Source organism: Bufo bufo, chromosome 1 (genome assembly GCF_905171765.1).
Source record: "Bufo bufo chromosome 1, aBufBuf1.1, whole genome shotgun sequence".
Classification (NCBI taxonomy): domain Eukaryota; kingdom Metazoa; phylum Chordata; class Amphibia; order Anura; family Bufonidae; genus Bufo; species Bufo bufo.
In genome coordinates, this window is record NC_053389.1 from 590,208,990 (window position 1) to 590,234,211 (window position 25,222).

Genomic DNA, 25,222 nt, shown 5'->3' on the forward strand with positions numbered 1-25,222 from the left:
TATAAAGTGGGAATTTATGAAGGCTTCTATGTAGGTTTTCTGGTGTATGAAAGATTGAAATGTTTTCACAAACCCCATTTGTACAAATATTTGTGACTTTTTCCTCATTTATGCCAGTTGGACATTCACCAGGAGAGGATGGGGCCAATGCAGCCCAACAGATTAAAATTTGATTAGATTTAAGAAAGCTGGTGTAAGGTACACCTGGAATGTACCTTGCTGGTGTAGATTTCCATTTCTGGTGAGCAGACCCCCAGAGTTGCACCAAGATTACTACAAGACATTCACCTCTTAATGCTCATAGTACACTAGCAGACTATGTATTGACTGGTGTATGGAATGTTCAATCATCTTATCAAAAATGTATCAAAACATCTATTATTTTAGGTATTGTATTGATTTATAATGGATCTAATATCACTTTAAATACATTTTGAGAAATTGAGAAATATAGAAAGTTAGGCTGGTATTACATGAGGTAGACGATTGTCAGAAGAAAACGTTCAGTAGAGGAGACTGCTGCTGTTACATGCAGTGAACTCCACAGTATAGGAAGGAGTGATCACTTAGGCCATTGCTCGTCCCCATACAGATTCATTATTTGCAGGCAGCAGACCGCGATTAGACGGCACAATCTGTCACCGGCAAATTATTTTTTAACCTGCTTAAAGATTGCGATTGTCTGATGAACAAGCATTTGCTTATTTATCGGGTAATCCTCACTTTTACACAGGCAGATCATCGCTAACAAGCGCTCCTACTAATACTTGTTAGCTATGATCTGCCCGACTATCGCTAGGTCTAATACAGGCTTTAATTAGGGATTACGGCATAAAAATCCATCCTGCATACAGTCCCACATTGTTTTTAATCCAATTGCCAACATGCTATATTGGACTTAATCACTCCTTTTTTTTTTCTATTTTCAGGGTACAGCAGGACTAGATGGGAGGAATGGACTTAAAGGATCCAAAGGAGACAGAGGTCTACAGGGACAAAAAGGAGAACAGGTAAAATGAATAAATTAAATTTTTACACATCATACTGGGAACATATTGGCATTCCTGGCTCTGAGACAGTCTTCACTAATTGCAGGCCTTATATGCCCAATTAAAGAGTGTAGAGGGAAGTGCCTGGTAGGCATATATATAGATATTTATATATCTATTGTTGATATATATGATATATATATATATATATATATATAATGCCCCACTGGCCTTTAAGGCCCAATATACATATATAGACATATATATCAACAATGGATATATAAATATCTATATATACGCCTACCAGGCACTTCCCTCTACAATCCCCTGTTGTCGAGAACACGACAATAAAGTTAGAGGGAAGGGTTGGAATATAATGTGCAGGGATAGCAGGGGGTAAATACTGTAGGGATAAAGGGTAGCCAGGTGGGTGGGAGCTGCTGCTAAGTGTGATGTTTAGATGGGGGGGGAGGGAATTGGGATTGTATAGTAGATTGTGTTGTGTTAGCGGAGTCAGGTTTTATAGTGTTGTTAATGTATTGCGGTGTGTGTCTATATGTATATATTGTGGGGATTTGCTCTGGTAGACAGGCTTGCGGACGCAGTACAGAGGCAATGAAAACATCTTTAACTTAAACAGTGCAGTGTTTTATTCACACATAAGTAAAGTGACAACAAAAAAGCAATTTCAAGTAAAAACAGTCACCTTGCATCTGGTGTTTGTTCACACTATGCTGCAGCACATAAGTCCTTTGGTGAAGCCACGTGCTTTTTCCCCCAACAATGTAGCAGGCCTTAGGCCTAGTTCACACGAACGTTTTTTTTTTGCGAGTGTACGGACCGTTTTTTTGTGTTCCGTATACGGTCCGTATACGGAACCATTCATTTCAATGGTTCCGCAAAAAAACCTGAATGTGTTCCGTATGCATTCCGTTTCCGTATTTCCGTTTTTCCGTTCCGTTGAAAGATAGAACATGTCCTATATTTGGCCGCAAATCACGTTCTGTGTCTCCATTAAAGTCAATGGGTCTGCAAAAAAAACGGAACACATACGGAAATGCATCCGTATGTCTTCCGTATCCGTTCCGTTTTTGCTGAACCATCTATTGAAAATGTTATGCCCAGCCCAATTTTTTCTATGTAATTACTGTATACTGTATATGCCATACGGAAAAACGGAACGGAAACGGAAACGCAACGGAAACAAAAACGGAACAACGGATCTGTGAAAAACGGATTGCAAAACACTGAAAAAGCCATACGTTCGTGTGAACTAGGCCTTAGTCCCGGCCCAAACTCTCAGGATCCAACACCCAGACTGATAAAGCTCCAGTCTCAAATGGAGGATAATCCGCCCAGCTGAGACTGCTGGCTGGGTTTTTATCCCAAACCAAAACCTCGGCCTGGAACATGGGGAACAGCCACCCACCCTGCACTCTGTTCATTCAGCACTAGCTGCCGCTGACATTTAAAATTACCCCTTGCGCTTTCCTACATACCTCCCCCCTTTCTTCAACCCTGAGGGGGTGAACACCCGCCAGACAGTGTACCCGGGACAGGGCATCTGCATTACCCTGTAACCTGCCTGCCCTATGTTCCATGGAAAACTTAAAGTTCTGTAAAGACAAAAACCACCTGTTGACCCGAGCATTCCTCTCTTTGGCTTGGCTCATCCACTTGAGAAGGGAGTGGTTGGTCACCAGACGCAACTTTCTGCCCAACAGGTAATAGTTGAGAGACTCGAGTGCCCACTTGATGTCCAGGCACTCTCTCTCCACTATACTGTACCTAGTCTCGGCTGGGGTAAGTTTGCGGCTCAGGAAAACAATGGGATGCTCCTCCCCATTGATGTCCTGAGAGAGTACAGGTCCGAGGCATGTGGCTGTACCACAAACTCCCTCTTGAAGTCGGGGGGACCCACACGGGGCCGACTTCAGAGCGGAGAAAGCCTTTTCCGCCTGCTCATACCACTGAACCGTCACTGACTTGCGTCCCTTTAAAAGGCCTGTCAATGGTGCAGTGACTGTAGCAAAGTGGGGGACAAACCTCATATAGTATCCCACCATTCCCAGAAACGACTTTACTTGCCGAGTAGTGACCGCTCGTGGCCAATTCCGAATTGCCTCAATTTTGCTTACCTGAGGTTTAATAATTCCGCGTCCAATTACATACCCCAAGTACTTGGTCTCTTCTAACCCTATCGCAAACTTTTTTGGGTTAGCGGTTAAGCCAGTCTTCCTAAGAGAGTCCACTACAGCCTGTTCTTTAGGTATGTGACTTTCCCAGTCGGTGCTGTGGATAACGATATCGTCCAAGTACACCGAAGCATACCGACGATGTGGACGGAGTACAATGACCATTAGCCTTTGAAACGTGGTGGGAGCAACATGTAGACCAAAGGGTAATACCTTGTACTGATGCAACACCTCTGGCGAGATGAAAGCCGTTTTTTCCTTAGCAGCCTCCGTCAAGGGTACTTGCCAGTACCCTTTGGTGAGGTCCAACACAGAAAAATAGCGGGCTTGGCCTAACCTCTCAATAAGCTCATCTACTCAGGGCATGGGATATGCGTCAAATTTGGACACCTCACTAAGTTTGCGGATTTTTGCCTGAGGCTCAGTGATAATGTCATGTTGGATTATGGAAGTGCGTCCAGGAAGGTCCGAGAACACATCCGTGTTCCAACTAACGAACTCCCTGGCCTCCTGAGCCTGTTTAGAGGAGAGACTGTCAGCAAGTTTCACTGTGGAAGCCACTTCCCTTGCTTCAGACAGAGGGACCGAATCTTCTTCCCCTAGAAACCCTGGACGTGGGCTGTCTTCCGTACAGGTTTCCCGATCTTTCCAGGGTTTGAGCAGTTCACATGGTACACCTGCTCCGACTTTCGCCTCCCCGGCTGATGTACCTTGTAATCTACCTCTCCAATTCTTTCAAGTACCCGTAGGGCCCCTGACACCTAGCTAGGAACTTACTGTCTACGGTAGGTACCAGCACCAATATCCGATTACCCGGGTTAAAGTTCCTGCCGATTATAGATCCTACTCTGGGCTCGCTGAGCTGCCTCCAAATGCTCCCTAACAAGTGGTAACACTGTTTCCATCCGCCCTTGCATCTGGGTGACATACTCAACAACACTTTTGTGTGGTGTGGGTTGTTGTTCCCATGGCTCTTTGGCGACATCCAACAGACCGCGAGGGTGTCTGCCGTATAGCAGTTCGAAGGGCGAGAACCGAATAGAGGCCTGGGGCACTTCTCGCACTGCGAACATGAGATAGGGCAGAAGAAGATCCCAGTCCCTCCCATCCTTAGACACCACTCTTTTTAACATTTTTTTAATGTTTGATTAAACCTTTCTACCAGGCCATCCGTTTGCGGATGATACACGGACGTCTGTAACTGTTTTATGTGGAGCAACTTATAGAGTTCCCTCATGACCTTGGACATAAACGGGGTCCCTTGGTCAGTCAGAACCTCCTTAGGCAGACGCACTCGAGAAAACATCTCCACTAACTCCTTAGCTATGAGTTTGGCTGATGTATGACGCAGTAGTACCGCCTCAGGGTACCAGTGGCGTAGTTGAGGATGACCAAGATGTGTTGGTGCCCTCTAGCAGACTTTGGCATTGGGCCGATGAGATCCATAGCGATCCGCTCGAATGGAACCTCAATAATCGGGAGAGGGACCAGAGGACTACCGAAATGTGGCTGGGGACTGGTTATCTGGCAGGTTAGGCAAAACTTGCAATGCTCTTCCACCTCTCTGAACACACTGGGCCGGTCGAACCACTGTAGAATCCGGTCCTGCATTTTCTGCTGGCCCAGGTGTCTCCCAAGAACATGTTGGTGGGCTAATTCCAATACGAGCTTGCGATACGCCTTGGGCACCACCAGCTGTTCAATATGCTCACCTCATAGTTTATTTACCCGGTACAGCATCTCCTGTTGAACCACAAAATGGGGGAACATAGCGAGTCTCCCTCAACTACTACCACATTCTCCCAGGCTCGGGATAGAGTCAGGTCTTGGTGCTGTGCTGTACCCAAATTATCCCCAGAGACATTGAGGTCTGCCAGCCCAGGACCTGGCGGCAAGTCCTCCACGTCTCCCACCATCACACTTAGCTGGGTTGTCTCCCCCTCTTCCACTAAAGTGGCGGTCACCCCTACTGCTGGCCCTTCTGACTCAGATTCCCAAGGTTATGGCCTCCCCCCTGAGCCAGGCCACTCTGCTAGGGTTACATCTGTCTCCCGGGTATCGGTAACTTTCGTATCCGGCCAGAGTGTCGGGAAACCGGGGAAGTCTCTCCCAATTATCAACTCATTCCGGTAACTTTGGCCACTCATGCATCTACCTGCTGGCCACCGTTGACAGGGAGACCAGGGCGGTGGGATACTCCTTTAAGTCCCCATGAATGCAGGCCACACCAGGGCAGCTCTTACCAAGGACACCAGGCTCCCTGAATCCAGCAGTGCCACTGCTAGAGTGTCCCCCACTTCCACCTGGGACAGGTGACTATTGTCTACGGTCTCGGAGGTACCTGTGGCACATAGCTTCCTGGCATACAATGAGTGGGGGTAGACATAGTTGGTGTCCATGGGTTCACACCGATGGGGACAGTCGGCTCTTATATGTCAAGTTTCGTGACACCGCCAGCAGACCACTAGGGCTGGGTCTGCAGGGGGTACGTCCCGGGCGGGTTTGGCTGGCACCAGCAGCCGGGTTTGGAGTGGAGATTTCCGGTGTTTAGCTGGCCCCCTCCCAAAAGAGGAGACACCTGGCCGATCCAGTGCTGGAGAGGGTACGGCAAAGCCCTCCAAAACACATCCGCCAACAGCCGATACAACATAGCAGTGATTTTTGCAATCGGTGCAGCAGATCATAATATTGGGGTCTGGCGGGTTCAGCACTGATGCACCCTCTGGGCCCGGACCAACACATTCACCCCGAGTCTCGCCAGGATCTCACCTTTTACTGTTGGTTAGTCGGCCGCTTAAGCATCGGGGAGATCAAACAATACTTGCTGGGGACCGGATGCCAGGAATGGAGCAACGACCTCAGCCCACTGGTCTCGGCGTAACTTTTCCCTCACGGCCACTTTTTTGAAGACCGCCAGATAGGTCTTGACGTCATCCGAGGGGTTCATCTTCGGAATCGCCGCGCGGACAGCTTTCCGGGCATCATGGACATTCTGGGACGCTCCTGCCGCCTGCAATGCCATTACATGTTGCAATAGCAGCTGGTTAGTTTCTTGTTGCTGCTTGTTAGCCTCCCGCTGCTGCAAGTTAGCCTCCACAAGGGCCTTCACGACCACCTCTGTTTTGTCAGGGGACACGGGTCGTAGCCATGCCAGCTTAATGTAGGACATGCACTTGTGCCGTGGAAAAAACAAAAATTTTTGGCCTTTAGGCCTGCCTCACTGCGTTTGCCCGCATCCGACACCAATTGTGGGGATTTGCTCTGGTAGACAGGCTTGCGGACGCAGTACAGAGGCAATGACAACATCTTTAACTTAAACAGTGCAGTGTTTTATTCACACATAAGTAAAGTGACAACAAAAAAGCAGTTTCAAGGAAAAACAGTCACCTTGCGTCTGGTGTTTGTTCACACTAGGCTGCAGCGTATAAGTCCTTTGGTGAAGCAGAAGTCCACGTGCTTTTTCCCCAAACAATGTAGCAGGCCTTAATCCCGGCCCAAACTCTCAGGCTCCAACACCCAGACTGATAAAGCTCCAGTCTCAGATGAAGGATAATCCACTCAGCTGACACTGCTGGCTGGGTTTTTATCCCAAACCAAAACCAGGCCTGGTACGTGGGGAACAGCCACCCACCCTGCACTTTGGCTGCTCCCAGTAAGAGCCAGCCCGGATCGGCTTTACAGCCACAGTAAATAATCAATAGTGTCAGTCAGCTGACATTTAAAATTACTGGCTCGTACCTCACTGAGGCTAGGAACCTCGGTGACACATATCTTCCGTCAATGACGGCCCCTTGCTCTTTCCTACAATATATTTATATAATCTTTGATATAAATATACACTGCTCAAAAAATAAAGGGAACACAAAAATAACACATCCTAGATCTGAATTAATTAAATATTCTTCTGAAATACTTTGTTCTTTACACAGTTGAATGTGCTGACAACAAAATCACAAAAAAAAAAAATATGGAAATCAAATTTTTTAACCCATGGAGGTCTGGATTTGGAGTCACACTCAAAATTAAAGTGGAAAAACACACTACAGGCTGATCCAACTTTGATGTAATGTCCTTAAAACAAGTCAAAATGAGGCTCAGTGGTGTGTGGCCTCCACGTGCCTGTAGGACCTCCCTACAACGCCTGTGCATGCTCCTGATGAGGTGGCGGACGGTCTCCTGAGGGATCTCCTCCCAGACCTGGACTAAAGCATCTGCCAACTCCTGGACAGTCTGTGGTGCAACGTGACGTTGGTGGATAGAGCGAGACATGATGTCCCAGATGTGCTCAATTGGATTCAGGTCTGGGGAACGGGCGGGCCAGTCCATAGCATCAATGTCTTTGTCTTGCAGGAACTGCTGACACACTCCAGCCACATGAGGTCTAGCATTGTCTTGCATTAGGAGGAACCCAGGGCCAACCGCACCAGCATATGGTCTCACAAGGGGTCTGAGGATCTCATCTCGGTACCTAATAGCAGTCAGGCTACCTCTGGCGAGCACAGTGAGGGCTGTGCGGCCCTCCAAAGAACTGCCACCCCACACCATTACTGACCCAATGCCAAACCGGTCATGCTGGAGGATGTTGCAGGCAGAAGAACGTTCTCCATGGCGTCTCCAGACTCTGTCACGTCTGTCACATGTGCTCAGTGTGAACCTGCTTTTATCTGTGAAGAGCACAGGGCGCCAGTGGCGAATTTGCCAATCTTGGTGTTCTCTGGCAAATGCCAAACGTCCTGCACGGTGTTGGGCTGTAAGCACAACCCCCACCTGTGGACGTCGGGCCCTCACATCACCCTCATGAAGTCTGTTTCTGACCGTTTGAGCAGACACATGCACATTTGTGGTCTGCTGGAGGTCATTTTGCAGGGCTCTGGCAGTGCTCCTCCTGTTCCTCCTTGCACAAAGGCGGAGATAGCGGTCCTGCTGCTTGGTTGTTGCCCTCCTACGGCCTCCTCCACGTCTCCTGATGTACTGGCCTGTCTCCTGGTAGCGCCTCCATGCTCTGGACACTACGCTGACAGACACAGCAAACCTTCTTGCCACAGCTCGCATTGATGTGCCATCCTGGATAAGCTGCACTACCTGAGCCACTTGTGTGGGTTGTAGACTCCGTCTCATGCTACCACTAGAGTAAAAGCACCGCCAGCATTCAAAAGTGACCAAAACATCAGCCAGGAAGCATAGGAACTGAGAAATGGTCTGTGGTCACCACCTGCAGAACCACTCCTTTATTGGGGGGTGTCTTGCTAATTGCCTATAATTTCCACCTGTTGTCTATCCCATTTGCACAACAGCATGTGAAATTGATTGTCACTCAGTGTTGCTTCCTAAGTGGACAGTTTGATTTCACAGAAGTGTGATTCACTTGGAGTTACATTGTGTTGTTTAAGTGTTCCCTTTATTTTTTTGAGCAGTGTATATAGATATATCAATAATAATAGACTGTAGACTTGTATTTGTGTAATAAATTCCTTTATTGTTATAATACAGTTTATAGTCTGTTTGTCGCTGTAATAATCCGTCGCTTGAAGTTCACAAAAAGGTAGAGCAACAGGTAGTTAGTATTGATAGTATTATAAATAGGCGGAGTCACCAATAGACGATTCTCGCCTATTTATGAATATTAATTATTGATGTTAACCCAAAATATTAATAATTAATATTTCCTTTCACAAAGAGCTCAGTACAAACACTAGAACTTAAAGGGGTTGTCCGTGATTTTGATACTGGTGACCCATCCTCAGGATAGTTTATAAGTATCTGATCAGTCAGCTTCCCACATCTGGGACCCCCGCCGATCAGCTGTTTGAGAAGGCAATGGCGCTCCTGTGAGAGCTGCAGCCTTCTCACTGCTTACCACGCACAGCGTCGTACATTGTATAGCAGCTGTGCTTGGTATCGCACTCAGCCACACTGATGTGAATGGAGCACTGATGCCTTCTTAAACAGCTGAATATAGGTCATCAGTATCAAAATCTCTGAAAACTCCTTAAAAGAGGGTTACCCAGTTGAATTCTATTTTTGTGAGCCAACTGCAGGGACATTGTTACAATAATCAAAAAAAGTTACACTTTCTTAACCTAACAACCCCCAAATCCAGCGCCGCTGCTCAGCCCCTTCAGCCTGGCTGCAGCAGTGAGGTACTGTTTAGCCACAGTAATGACATCCCTTATACCGCTGCAGCCAATCCCTGAAAGGACTGAAACGTCACATGGACACATATTAATTAACACAGCTATATTTGGACTTTACTACTTTACTCTATGATTGCTGTTATAGTTTCTTCTATGTACCTATTGACCTCTCAATGCAATTTCAGCCTGACTGCGCCATTAGCTGCCTTGACAGGGTCAGAAATAGGAGTAGGTACCAGTTGTGGATATGCCATAAATGTATAAAATATCTACAGTAACTTTTGATTTATTACTACACGTATAGGTGTGTGCAGCCAGTACATGTTGATGACTTATCGTAAGTATATATCATCAATATCTCATCGGTGGGGGTCCAACTCCCGGCACCTCCGCCGATTACCTGTTTGAAGAGCACCACTTCCTCTTCAAGATTACACTGTGCTGCAGCTGCAAGTGAGAAAGTGGCATGACGCACAGTGTAATCTTGAAGAGGAAGTTGTGCTGCCACACGCCCTACCCCCTTCTCAAACAGCTGATTGACGAGTATCGGGAGTCGAACCCCCCACTGATCAGATATTGATGACCTAACCTGAGGATAGTAGTAATAGAGTAATGAGCGAGCACTCTTACACTTGGCAACCAAATTGACATGTGCAGAAAATATTTATTATATCCCCATAAAATACAAGTAATAAAATTTATAAGAACAATGTAGCAATAATATACAACATTACAGTCACATATATTGTGGTAGATATGATCAACACTATATTCATATGACTCAATAGTGTCGATAAATTCAATAATATATATCACACCAAGAAACTTCAAGTATATGCTGTTATTTGGGAAAGAGGGGGTATTATCTTCTAGCGCTCTATCCCAATTTGGGAAACTGAATGTCACTGAAAATGTTGTAGGTGTATTCACTGGGAGCGCAACATGTTCATAAAGTGTCCACAGGAATCCTGATAATGTGAAAAGTCTCTTATAGCCTATCCTTTTATGGTCGATATGAGCTTTGGATTGAAGAAAACTTTAAATCGATATTTGGCTTACCGTCTAGCGTCTGCTGTCTCCCTATTGCTTCAATGGAGCTTTAAATATTTGCCGGCTTATTCAGTCGCTCCATACAGCAAGCTGGTTTAAATTTCGCAGGAGTTCCAAAGATCGCAGGAGTTGCCACTCTGTTCCGCAATTTCCTTTGGTGCAGCTTTCGACGATAAGAATAGTTAATCCTTTACTGTAGAGATTTTCTTCTGTATGGCCATACAGTATTATCGGAGGCTTTTCAATGCAGGTACATCACTTGTTTCACCATACGCGTTATGGGTAGATTCACTCTCCCTTCCACTGAGGAAGGGAGAGTGAATCTACCCGTAACGCGTATGGTGAAACAAGTGATGTCATATGAATATAGTGTTGATCATATCTACCACAATATATGTGATTGTAATGTTGTATATTATTGCTACATTGTTCTTATAAATTTTATTACTTGTATTTTATGGGGATATAATAAATATTTTCTGCACATGTCAATTTGGTTGCCAAGTGTAAGAGTGCTCGCTCATTACTCTATTACTACATTTGCCTTTAAGAGAGGGTGGGGTGATTCCCTCTATATGAGCTTGCAGCACCATACCTTAACTACTTGCTAGTGAGCCACCACAACCTACCACTATAACCTGAGGATAGGTCATCAATATGTACTGGCTGCACAACCCTCTTAATATTTATGGTATAGGTGGATTTTCTCACTTAGCCACTTAAGGACCACAGGTTTATACCCCCCTAAAGACCAGGCCCTTTTTTACAAATCGGCACTACACTACTTTCACCGTTTATTGCTCGGTCATGCAACTTACCACCCAAATGAATTTTACCTCCTTTTCTTCTCACTAATAGAGCTTTCATTTGGTGGTATTTCATTGCTGCTGACATTTTTACTTTTTTTGTTATTAATCGAAATTTAACGATTTTTTTGCAAAAAAATGACATTTTTCACTTTCAGTTGTAAAATTTTGCAAAAAAAAACGAGATCCATATAGAAATTTTGCTCTAAATTTATAGTTCTACATGTCTTTGATAAAAAAAAAATGTTTGGGTAAAAAAAAAATGGTTTGGGTAAAAGTTATAGCGTTTACAAACTATGGTACAAAAATGTGAATTTCCGCTTTTTGAAGCAGCTCTGACTTTCTGAGCACCTGTCATGTTTCCTGAGGTTCTACAATGCCCAGACAGTACAAACACCCCACAAATGACCCCATTTCGGAAAGTACACACCCTAAGGTATTCGCTGATGGGCATAGTGAGTTCATAGAAGTTTTTATTTTTTGTCACAAGTTAGCGGAAAATGATGATTTTTTTTTATTTTTTATTTTTTCCTACAAAGTCTCATATTCCACTAACTTGTGACAAAAAATAAAAACTTCTATGAACTCACTATGCCCATCACGAAATACCTTGGGGTCTCTTCTTTCCAAAATGGGGTCACTTGTGGGGTAGTTATACTGCCCTGGCATTCTAGGGGCCCAAATGTGTGGTAAGGAGTTTGAAATCAAATTCTGTAAAAAATGACCAGTGAAATCCGAAAGGTGCTCTTTGGAATATGGGCCCCTTTGCCCACCTAGGCTGCAAAAAAGTGTCACACATCTGGTATCTACGTACTCAGGAGAAGTTGAGGAATGTGTTTTGGGGTGTCATTTTACATATACCCATGCTGGGTGAGATAAATATCTTGGTCAAATGCCAACTTTGTATAAAAAAATGGGAAAAGTTGTCTTTTGCCAAGATATTTCTCTCACCCAGCATGGGTATATGTAAAATGACACCCCAAAACACATTCCCCACCTTCTCCTGAGTACGGCAATACCAGATGTGTGACACTTTTTTGCAGCCTAGGTGGGCAAAGGGGCCCATATTCCAAAGAGCACCTTTCGGATTTCACAGGTCATTTTTTACAGAATTTGATTTCAAACTCCTTACCACACATTTGGGCCCCTAGAATGCCAGGGCAGTATAACTACCCCACAAGTGACCCCATTTTGGAAAGAAGACACCCCAAGGTATTCCGTGAGGGGCATGGCAAGTTCCTAGAATTTTTTATTTTTTGTCACAAGTTAGTGGAAAATGATGATTTTTTTTTTTTTTTTTTTTTTTCATACAAAGTCTCATATTCCACTAACTTGTGACAAAAAATAAAAACTTCCATGAACTCACTATGCCCATCAGCGAATACCTTGGGGTCTCTTCTTTCCAAAATGGGGTCACTTGTGGGGTAGTTATACTGCCCTGGCATTCTAGGGGCCCGAATGTGTGGTAAGGAGTTTGAAATCAAATTCTGTAAAAAATGACCTGTGAAATCCGAAAGGTGCTCTTTGGAATATGGGCCCCTTTGCCCACCTAGGCTGCAAAAAAGTGTCACACATCTGGTATCTCTGTATTCAGGAGAAGTTGAGGAATGTGTTTTGGGGTGTCTTTTTACATATACCCATGCTGGGTGAGATAAATATCTTGGTCAAATGCCAACTTTGTATAAAAAAATGGGAAAAGTTGTCTTTTGCCAAGATATTTCTCTCACCCAGCAGGGGTATATGTAAAATGACACCCCAAAACACATTCCCCACCTTCTCCTGAGTACGGGGATACCAGATGTGTGACACTTTTTTGCAGCCTAGGTGGGCAAAGGGGCCCATATTCCAAAGAGCACCTTTCGGATTTCACAGGTCATTTTTTACAGAATTTGATTTCAAACTCCTTACCACACATTTGGGCCCCTAGAATGCCAGGGCAGTATAACTACCCCACAAGTGACCCCATTTTGGAAAGAAGAGACCCCAAGGTATTCGCTGATGGGCATAGTGAGTTCATGGAAGTTTTTATTTTTTGTCACAAGTTAGTGGAATATGAGACTTTGTATGAAAAAAAAAAAAAAAAAATCTGCATTTTCCACTAACTTGTGACAAAAAATAAAAAATTCTAGGAACTTGCCATGCCCCTCACGGAATACCTTGGGGTGTCTTCTTTCCAAAATGGGGTCACTTGTGGGGTAGTTATACTGCCCTGGCATTTTCCAGGGGCCCTAATGTGTGGTAAGTAGGTAAATGACCTGTGAAATCCTAAAGGTGCTCTTTGGAATATGGGCCCCTTTGCCCACCTAGGCTGCAAAAAAGTGTCACACATGTGGTATCGCCGTATTCAGGAGAAGTTGGGGAATGTGTTTTGGGGTGTCATTTTACATATACCCTTGCTGGGTGAGAGAAATATCTTGGCAAAAGACAACTTTTCCCATTTTTTTATACAAAGTTGGCATTTGACCAAGATATTTCTCTCACCCAGCATGGGTATATGTAAAATGACACCCCAAAACACATTCCCCAACTTCTCCTGAGTACGGCGATACCAGATGTGTGACACTTTATTGCAGCCTAGATGCGCAAAGGTGCCCAAATTCCTTTTAGGAGGGCATTTTTAGACATTTGGATACCAGACTTCTTCTCACGCTTTGGGGCCCCTAGAATGCCAGGGCAGTATAAATACCCCACATGTGACCCCATTTTGGAAAGAAGACACCCCAAGGTATTCAATGAGGGGCATGGCGAGTTCATAGAAATTTTTTTTTTTTGGCACAAGTTAGCGGAAATTGATATTTTTAATTTTTTTCTCACAAAGTCTCCCGTTCCGCTAACTTGGGACAAAAATTTCAATCTTTCATGGACTCAATATGCCCCTCACGGAATACCTGGGGGTGTCTTCTTTCCGAAATGGGGTCACATGTGGGGTATTTATACTGCCCTGGCATTCTAGGGGCCCTAAAGCGTGAGAAGAAGTCTGGAATATAAATGTCTAAAAATTTTTACGCATTTGGTTTCCGTGAGGGGTATGGTGAGTTCATGTGAGATTTTATTTTTTGACACAAGTTAGTGGAATATGAGACTTTGTAAGAAAAAAAAAATAATAATTCCGTTAACTTGGGCCAAAAAAATGTCTGAATGGAGCCTTACAGAGGGGTGATCAATGACAGGGGGGTGATCAATGACAGGGGGGTGATCAATGACAGGGGGGTGATCAATGACAGGGGGGTGATCAGGGAGTCTATATGGGGTGATAACCACAGTCATTGATCACGCCCGTGTAAGGCTTCATTCAGACGTCCGTATGCGTTTTGCGGATCCGATCCATCTATCAGTGCATCCGTAAAAATCATGCGGACATCTGAATGGAGCTTTACAGGGGGGTAATCAATGACAGGGGGGTGATCAGGGAGTCTATATGGGGTGATAACCACAGTCATTGATCACGCCCGTGTAAGGCTTCATTCAGACGTCCGTATGCGTTTTGCGGATCCGATCCATCTATCAGTGCATCCGTAAAAATCATGCGGACATCTGAATGGAGCTTTACAGGGGGGTAATCAATGACAGGGGGGTGATCAGGGAGTCTATATGGGGTGATCACCACAGTCATTGATCATGCCCCTGTAAGGCTTCATTCAGACGTCCGGATGCGTTTTGCGGATCCGATCCATCTATCAGTGGATCCGTAAAAATCATGCGGACATCTGAATGGAGCTTTACAGGGGGGTGATCAATGACAGGGGTGTAATCAATGACAGGGGGGTGATCAGGGAGTCTATATGGGGTGATAACCACAGTCATTGATCACGCCCCTGTAAGGCTTCATTCAGACGTCCGGATGCGTTTTGCGGATCCGATCCATCTATCAGTGGATCCGTAAAAATCATGCGGACGTCTGAATGGAGCTTTACAGGGGGGTGATCAATGACAGGGGGGTGATCACCACAGTCATTGATCATGCCCCTGTAAGGCTTCATTCAGACGTCCGTATGCGTTTTGCGGATCCGATCCATCTATCAGTGCATCCGTAAAAATCATGCGGACATCTGAATGGAGCTTTACAGGGGGGTGATCAATGACAGGGGTGTAATCAATGACAGGGGGGTGATCAGGGAGTCTATATGGGGTGATCACCACAATCATTGATCATGCCCCTGTAAGGCTTCATTCAGACGTCCGGATGCGTTTTGCGGATCCGATCCATCTATCAGTGCATCCGTAAAAATCATGCGGACATCTGAATGGAGCTTTACAGGGGGGTGATCAGGGAGTCTATATGGGGTGATCACCACAGTCATTGATCATGCCCCTGTAAGGCTTCATTCAGACGTCCGGATGCGTTTTGCGGATCCGATCCATCTATCAGTGGATCCGTAAAAATCATGCGGACGTCTGAATGGAGCTTTACAGGGGGGTAATCAATGACAGGGGGGTAATCAATGACAGGGGGGTGATCAGGGAGTCTATATGGGGTGATCACCACAGTCATTGATCACGCCCCTGTAAGGCTTCATTCAGACGTCCGTATGCGTTTTGCGGATCCGATCCATCTATCAGTGCATCCGTAAAAATCATGCGGACATCTGAATGGAGCTTTACAGGGGGGTGATCAATGACAGGGGTGTAATCAATGACAGGGGGGTGATCAGGGAGTCTATATGGGGTGATCACCACAATCATTGATCATGCCCCTGTAAGGCTTCATTCAGACGTCCGGATGCGTTTTGCGGATCCGATCCATCTATCAGTGCATCCGTAAAAATCATGCGGACATCTGAATGGAGCTTTACAGGGGGGTGATCAGGGAGTCTATATGGGGTGATCACCACAGTCATTGATCATGCCCCTGTAAGGCTTCATTCAGACGTCCGGATGCGTTTTGCGGATCCGATCCATCTATCAGTGGATCCGTAAAAATCATGCAGACGTCTGAATGGAGCTTTACAGGGGGGTAATCAATGACAGGGGGGTAATCAATGACAGGGGGGTGATCAGGGAGTCTATATGGGGTGATCACCACAGTCATTGATCACGCCCCTGTAAGGCTTCATTCAGACGTCCGGATGCGTTTTGCGGATCCGATCCATCTATCAGTGGATCCGTAAAAATCATGCGGACGTCTGAATGGAGCTTTACAGGGGGGTGATCAATGACAGGGGGGTAATCAATGACAGGGGGGTGATCAGGGAGTCTATATGGGGTGATCAGGGGCTAATAAGGGGTTAATAAGTGACCGGGGGGGGGGGTGTAGTGTAGTGTAGTGGTGCTTGGTGCTACTTTACTGAGCTACCTGTGTCCTCTGGTGGTCGATCCAAACAAAGGGGACCACCAGAGGACCAGGTAGCAGGTATATTAGACGCTGTTATCAAAACAGCGTCTAATATACCTGTTAGGGGTTAAAAAAAACACATCTCCAGCCTGCCAGCGAACGATCGCCGCTGGCAGGCTGGAGATCAACTCTCTTACCTTCCGTTCCTGTGAGCGCGCGCGCCTGTGTGCGCGCGTTCACAGGAAATCTCGGCTCACGCGAGATGACGCCTATTGGCGTTAGCGTAGCCTGGGGGAGCCGCCGCAATGACGCCTTTCGGCGTTACAGTTGCGGGAAGTGGTTAAAGAATGCAGTAAACAATGGATGTAGATATGCTATATTAGAATCTAAAGATTAGGTTAAATGCTGACTGTTTCCTTCAATATGTATTGTTATGTAAGGCAGATATGGATGTATTATAAACCTTATGGGTTAATTTCTGTTTTATCCAAATGTATGGGTTAATGTTGACAAGATGCTACATGAACATCCAGGGAGTTCTACATTCAAGATTTTTGGTTCACTTCTCCAGCTAATTATCTCTCTAGATGTTTCTTTTCCAGATCTGATATGTTCTGTCATCTTGCTCGCTTATTACACATCATCTGTGCTTTACAGTAAACATTTTTGCAGATCTCAAATAAGTTATGTAGGACTGTTTGTTTGGAAATTTCTATTACGATTTAACTTTTAGAGTAAAATGAAAGGAAAACAGTATGTGAAAACCAGTTGCTGAAGTGTTCTGGTATAAATTATTCCATACAGACTTGTATACTATATAGATATACAGTATGTGTCCTGTTGACACTAAATCATTTTGACCAGAAAACTTTCAATTAATAAAATACCATTTACATCTAGATAAATTGTCTATCAGGAGTATACTGCCCATTTGGACATAAAATAGGCTGTCTCATAACAAAGAATTAGCCACTATCCACAGAATAACGGATGTGTCTGATTGGGGATAGGGGATTCCACTGATCATGAGAACGGGACTCTGTGTTCTCCTATTTGAATGTAGCGGTGGTAACGTATGTGTGTTGTTCCTTCATTCAAATCTATGGGACTACCAGTGATAGCCAAAAACAAGCACTCGCCTATTTTCACCAGTTCCATAGAGCTAAATAGAGTTTTATACAGGGCCCCAGTTCGCCTGATCAGCAGGGACTCTAGCAGTGGGATCACCCACTGGGATCCCCACCATTCAGACACTTAGCTCCTATGCTGTGAATAGAGGATACAGTCAGCTCCATAAATATTAGGACATCGACACAATTCTAACATTTTTGGCTCTATACACCACTACAATGGATTTGAAATGAAACATACAAGATGTGCTTTAATTGCAGACTGTCAGCTTTAATTTGAGGGTATTTACATCCAAATCAGGTGAACGGTGTAGGAATTACAACAGTTTGCATATGTGCCTCCCACTTGTTAAGGAACCAAAAGTAATGGGACATAATAATAATCATAAATCAAACTTTTACTTTTTAATACTTGGTTGCAAATCCTTTGCAGTCAATTACAGCCTGAAGTCTGGAACGCATAGACATCACCAGACGCTGGGTTTCAACCCTGGTGATGCTCTGCCAGGCCTCTACTGCAACTGTCTTCAGTTCCTGGTTGTTCTCAGGGCATTTTCCCTTCAGTTTTGTCTTCAGCAAGTGAAATGCATGCTCAATCGGATTCAGGTCAGGTTCTGAAGCATTTGGCTGAATATGAGCAGATAATAGATGGAACCAGTTCCATTGGCAGCCATACATGCCCACGCCATGACACTACCACCACCATGCTTCACTGATGAAGTGGTATGCTTAGGATCATGAGCAGTTCCTTTCCTTCTCCATACTCTTCTCTTCCCATCACTCTGGTACACGTTGATCTTGGTCTCATCTGTCCATAGGATGTTGTTCCAGAACTGTGAAGGCTTTTTTAGATGTCGTTTGGCAAACTCTAATCTGGCCTTCCTGTTTTTGAGGCTCACCAATGGTTTACATCTTGTGGTGAACCCTCTGTATTCACTCTGGTGAAGTCTTCTCTTGATTGTTGACTTTGACACACATACACCTACCTCCTGGAGAGTGTTCTTGATCTGGCCAACTGTTGTGAAGGGTGTTTTCTTCACCAGTGAAATAATTCTTCGGTCATCCACCACAGTTGTTTTCCATGGTCTTCCGGGTCTTTTGGTTTTGCTGAGCTCACCGGTGCGTTCCTTCTTTTTAAGAATGTTCCAAACAGTTGTTTTGGCCACGCCTAATGTATTTGCCATCTCTCTGATGGGTTTGTTTTGTTTTTTCAGACTAATGATGGCTTGCTTCACTGATAGTGACAGCTCTTTGGATCTCATCGTGAGAGTTGACAGCAACAAATTCCAAATGCAAATAGCACACTTGAAATAAACTCTGGACCTTTAATCTGCTCATTATAATTGGGATAATGAGGGAATAACACACACCTGGCCATGGAACAGCTGAGAAGCCAATTGTCCCATTACTTTTGTTCCCTTAACAAGTGGGAGGCACATATGCAAACCTCAAATTAAAGCTGACAGTCTGCAGTTAAAGCACATCTTGTTCGTTTCATTTCAAATCCATTGTGGTGGTGTATAGAGCCAAAAATGTTAGAATTGTGTTGATGTCCCAATATTTATGGACCTGAGAGCGGGGGTAAATATAATCTAAATCAGGCATTGGGAGGCATGTTTTACACGTTGGATAACCCCTTTAATATGCCACCATTTTTCCAATTTCTTCAGCCTACTTAATATTACACACCCATTTGATGGAGGAGCTACTGGACTAATCCACATTCTAGCAATAAAACTGCTAATAAAAATTAACTCATTGAAATTGAACTTTGAAAAACCTTTCGATATGTCATAATGTGCTCTCACTCCTCATTGCAGGAGACGGGCGAAAGATGGACTCAATAGAAAGTCTGTGGGCCCATCTCAATTCCAGCCCCTGTGGCAAGGGGAGAGACTGCACAATATGAGCACATCTCTCTGCCTGTTCTACCGATTAGTGGGGTCTGAATGTGTATGTCACCATTACATAAAGTTTTTTCTTTTTTCAAAGTTCAGGGACACTTTTAAATCCTTGCTTCCCAGTATACAAACTGTGATTGTGCTGGTATCATACACTTACTGTATAAGCATTCCCTATCATTTCAGTAAAATTTAACACCTCCACCACATATGCAAAATACTACAGTATATCTGCATCCAGGGGTGTAGCCAGAACTGACTGGGCCCCACAGCATTTATTTGTACTGCCCCCCGCGCGCGCGCTTCCTGCGGCTAGTCAAGATCTCTCTCGCAGACCAGGCCCAGACAAACTGCACATCTTCGGAGGGGATTTATGAAGACCTGCCCTTTCTGTGCCAGTATTAATATCCCATGCTCCCTAACAGAAATCTACAACAGCTCAGAGCTTCAGTAGATATTTGGATTCAGTTGCGCAAGAAAACTGATGTAAATGAAGATAAATTTGTTGGCGTGGCTGGCCACACCCACCTCCTGCCCTTGCCACATCCCTTTTATGAAAAGTTGACCACAACATCTGAGGGGTTAAATCAGGGCTCGAGTCCTGCAGGAACGTGTGGGAACGGTGTTCCTGCACTTTTTCATAGCAGGAACGCTGTTCCCTTTCAGGGCCGTCTTAAACGCCGGGCAAAAGGACCAGGAAGCAGTGAAGGCTTTGTACCCACCGGTCCTCGGCTGTCGGCTGTGCAGGGTTGCGCACAGGTATGAGGGCTGAGGCGCTCTCTGACATCACGCTGTGCGCAGCCTTCACAGCACAGCTGACAGCAGGATTCAGATTGCATAGGAGTAGAGGAGCGGCGGTGTCCAGGAGCAGGAGAGGGTAAGTGGCTTTTTTATTTTATATTTTATGAGGCTGATGGAGAGGCACTGACTGGGGTCTGATGGAGAGGCACTGGGGGACTGCTGGTGAGAGGCACTGGGGGCTGATGGAGAGGCACTGGGGGCTGATGGAGAGGCACTTGGGTCTGATGGAGAGGCACTGGGGGCTGGTGGAGAGGCACTGGGGGCTGGTGAGAGGCACTGGGGGCTGATGGAGAAGTACTGGGGGCTGATGGAGAGGCACTGGATGCTGGTGAGAGGCACTGGGTGCTGATGGAGAGGCACTGGGGGCTGATGGAGAGGTACTGGGGGCTGATGGAGAGGCACTGGGGGCTGGTGAGAGGCACTGGGGGCTGATGGAGAGGCACTGGGGGCTGATGGAGAGGCACTGGGGGCTAATGGAGAGGCTACTGGGGGCTGCTATAAGTCTACTGGGGCTGCTATGAGGCTACTGGGGGCTGCTATGAGGCATGGGGCTCTTATCTGAGGTCTGATTGGGGGTCATTCATATTGGGGTTGGAGCTGAGGTGTGATCTGAGGTCTTATTGGGGTCTTATTAACATTGGGGATCTTATTGGGGCTGTTAGCTGAGGTCTGATTAACATTGGGGGTCTGATTGGTGGTCTCACCTGAGGTGTAATGAAAACATCTTTTTTTCTGGAGCAGCTTGGAGAAAAAAGGCCTCACAGTCTCCCACACTCCTTCTGCCTGGCCAAGCCAGCCAGAACCCCTAAGGCCAAGCCTGCCAGCACCCCTGAGGCTAAGCCAGCCAGCACCCCTGAGGCCAAGCCTGTCAGCACCCCTGAGGCTAAGCCAGCCAGTACCCCTGAGGCCAAGCCAGCCAGCACCCCTGAGTCTTCAGAACTGTAAGTAAATTATATATAAGGGGAGCTTATAATATGAAAGAGACAAATTACGCCTGAACAGACATATAGCGCAAATTCCAGCTTTTGTTTACGTTTCGTTTTGATCACAACATGTACATTTTGCTTAGTCCTTAAGGGGTTAAAAACACAGTCACTAAAGGGTGGCAAACAGAATCACAAAACATATATAATTAAGGACACAAGTTCTGGAATAAAAGGGAATAATGACAGAATTTTTTTTATTTTTTTTGGGGGGGGGGGGGGGGGGTCGGGTGGCAGTGGATCTTGGGTGAGTTCCCACACTTTTTTCCCAGAACTTGACCCCTGTTAAATGTCTGGACATTGCCTCTGGGTGTCTGCTCTGTAAAAAAGCATATATCTGGCAGGTATAGCACTTGCTCGGCTTCTGAGAAGAGGCAATGTATAAACACCGGGCTACCGCTGTTCATGTATAGCGAGGTCCTGAAAGGGTTAAAACACTTTAGATTGGGTTCCCCCTGTTTTATAGCCCTCTGCAGGGCTTTGTATCCCCAAAAAGCAGGATGAAGACACGGCTGAACTACAGTGACCAACAACAGAGCAATGTGTGAACTGTAATGGCAGTGCACACGTAGGACATTTAAACAGGGCCAGACTGGTACTTAAATGCAGCCCTGGCACTCAAACCACACTAGCCCACATACAGTATCATCCCCCTTCCAAATCACAAAATACAGAGGAGCATATTGCAGCAAATTGCACTGTCCTTAATCACATTGTTAGGGACAAGTGAACACTAACTTTCAGTATGGGACGGGTGTACACTATCACATAACTAATACAATGCACTGTACCCCAGATATAGATAATATCATGTACCATGTCCCCTGAAATAGCCTGTTTAAAATATTTAATTTATACATAGTGTTTCCTACTTGAAATAATTTGTGTACTGTATACTGTTCCAGACACAAAAAATTCCTTCCTTCAAGAATATAATACACTGCGTGCAGAATTATTAGGCAAATGAGTATTTTGACCACATCATCCTCTTTATGCATGTTGTCTTACTCCAAGCTGTATAGGCTCGAAAGCCTACTACCAATTAAGCATATTAGGTGATGTGCATCTCTGTAATGAGAAGGGGTGTGGTCTAATGACATCAACACCCTATATTAGGTGTGCATAATTATTAGGCAACTTCCTTTCCTTTGGCAAAATGGGTCAAAAGAAGGACTTGGCAGGCTCAGAAAAGTCAAAAATAGAGAGATATCTTGCAGAGGGATGCAGCACTCTTAAAATTGCAAAGCTTCTGAAGCGTGATCATCGAACAATCAAGCGTTTCATTCAAAATAGTCAACAGGGTCACAAGAAGCGTGTGGCAAAACCAAGGCGCAAAATAACTGCCCATGAACTGAGAAAAGTCAAGCGTGCAGCTGCCAAGATGCCACTTGCCACCAGTTTGGCCATATTTCAGAGCTGCAACATCACTGGAGTGCCCAAAAGCACAAGGTGTGCAATACTCAGAGACATGGCCAAGGTAAGAAAGGCTGAAAGACGACCACCACTGAACAAGACACACAAGCTGAAACGTCAAGACTGGGCCAAGAAATATCTCAAGACTGATTTTTCTAAGGTTTTATGGACTGATGAAATGAGAGTGAGTCTTGATGGGCCAGATGGATGGGCCCGTGGCTGGATTGGTAAAGGGCAGAGAGCTCCAGTCCGACTCAGACGCCAGCAAGGTGGAGGTGGAGTACTGGTTTGGGCTGGTATCATCAAAGATGAGCTTGTGGGGCCTTTTCGGGTTGAGGATGGAGTCAAGCTCAACTCCCAGTCCTACTGCCAGTATCTGGAAGACACCTTCTTCAAGCAGTGGTACAGGAAGAAGTCTGCATCCTTCAAGAAAAACATGATTTTCATGCAGGACAATACTCCATCACACGCGTCCAAGTACTCCACAGCGTGGCTGGCAAGAAAGGGTATAAAAGAAGAAAATCTAATGACATGGCCTACTTGTTCACCTGATCTGAACCCCATTGAGAACCTGTGGTCCATCATCAAATGTGAGATTTACAAGGAGGGAAAACAGTACACCTCTCTGAACAGTGTCTGGGAGGCTGTGGTTGCTGCTGCACGCAATGTTGATGGTGAACAGATCAAAACACTGACAGAATCCATGGATGGCAGGCTTTTGAGTGTCCTTGCAAAGAAAGGTGGCTATATTGGTCACTGATTTGTTTTTGTTTTGTTTTTGAATGTCAGAAATGTATATTTGTGAATGTTGAGATGTTATATTGGTTTCACTGGTAAAAATAAATAATTGAAATGGGTATATATTTGTTTTTTGTTAAGTTGCCTAATATTTATGCACAGTAATAGTCACCTGCACACACAGATATCCCCCTAAAATAGCTAAAACTAAAAACAAACTAAAAACTACTTCCAAAAATATTCAGCTTTGATATTAATGAGTTTTTTGGGTTAATTGAGAACATGGTTGTTGTTCAATAATAAAATTAATCCTCAAAAATACAACTTGCCTAATAATTCTGCACTCCCTGTAGTGCCCCCCAACCTGATACACACATTCATGTATGTGTATATACAATATAGAGTATAATGGTATACAGCAGTATATAACAGTATATAACAGTGTATAGAGGTATACAGAAGTATATAACAGTGTATAGTAGTATACAACAGTATATATATAACAGTATATAGCAGTATACAGCAGTATATAAGTGTATAATAGTATATAGAAGTATCAAGCAGTGTATAATAGTATACAGAAGTATATAAGTTTACAGAAGTATACCATAGTATATAACAGTATACAGCAGCATACAGCAGTACATAACAGTGTATAGTGGTATACAGCAGTATATAACAGGATATAGTGGTATACAGCAGTATATAACAGTGTATAGTGATATACAGCAGTATATAACAGTGTATAATATTATATAGCAGTATATAATGGTATATAGCAGTATGTAACTGTGCATAGTGGTATACAGCAGTATATAACAGTGTATTATAGTATACAGCAGTATATAATAGTATATAGTGGTATACAGTAGTATATAACAGTGTATAGCAGTATACAGCAGTATTTAACAGTGTATAGCAATCAACAGCAGTATATAACCATGTATAGCAGTATATAATGGGGTATAGCAGTATACAGCAGTATATAACAATGTATAGTGGTATATAGCAGTATATAACGGGTTATAGTAGTAAACAGAATATATTGGTATACAGCACTATATAACAGTGTGTAATAGTATACATCAGTATATAAAAGTGCATAATAGTATACAGCAGTATTTAACTGTGTATAGCAGGATAAAGCAGTATATAACAATGTATAGCAGTATACAGCAGTATATAACAGGGTATAGTAGTATACAGCAGTATATAACAGTATATAGTGGTATTCAGCAGTATATAACAGTGTATAGCAGTATAAAGCAGTATATAACAGTGTATAGCAGTACACAACAATATATAACAGTGTATAATATCATACAATAGTACAGTATATATAGCAGCAGTAGAGTGTGAATGTGCAAGGGGTAAATTGTGTTCGGGTAATAGTGGCAACAATAGTAGCAGCAGCGGTTGTGCCACAGCATGGGATCTAACAGACAAAGCAATAAATGCGTGGCTGTGTAGGAGTAGTAGTGGCAACGCTGTAGATGGGTGGCTGTTTTGGGTAATAGTAGTGGCAGTAGAGGGAGTAGTTAAGGTGGCGGTAGCAGCAGCCATTCAGTACGGATCATAATGACAGACCGACAGCTGCAGTGGCATGACTGGGCTGGTGATAAACCACCAACTCCTCCTTCTCCTGCTCATCCTCCTCCAGTGGCAGCTAGTCTGGGTTTGCCCTTAAAACTTACTTACATTATATTAAAACTGTTATTTCATTAAAAGGATTGCAGTCATCTTTGCTCCTTTCAGTGTAGTTATTTTATGCTCACAGAGGGGATGGAAGGGAAATACCCTATTTAACCTA

At 44.5% G+C, this 25,222-nt stretch overlaps 1 protein-coding gene across 1 annotated transcript in view; it reads left to right on the forward strand.

The window, feature by feature from the left end:
• LOC120986031 (collagen alpha-1(VII) chain-like) overlaps positions 1-25,222 on the forward strand; it is a 570,823-nt gene that overhangs the window by 439,299 nt on the left and 106,302 nt on the right. The window contains exon 86 of the mRNA XM_040414311.1: positions 930-1,010. Within this exon, the coding sequence (XP_040270245.1) occupies positions 930-1,010 (81 nt within the window). The remainder of the gene's footprint in view (positions 1-929; positions 1,011-25,222) is intronic.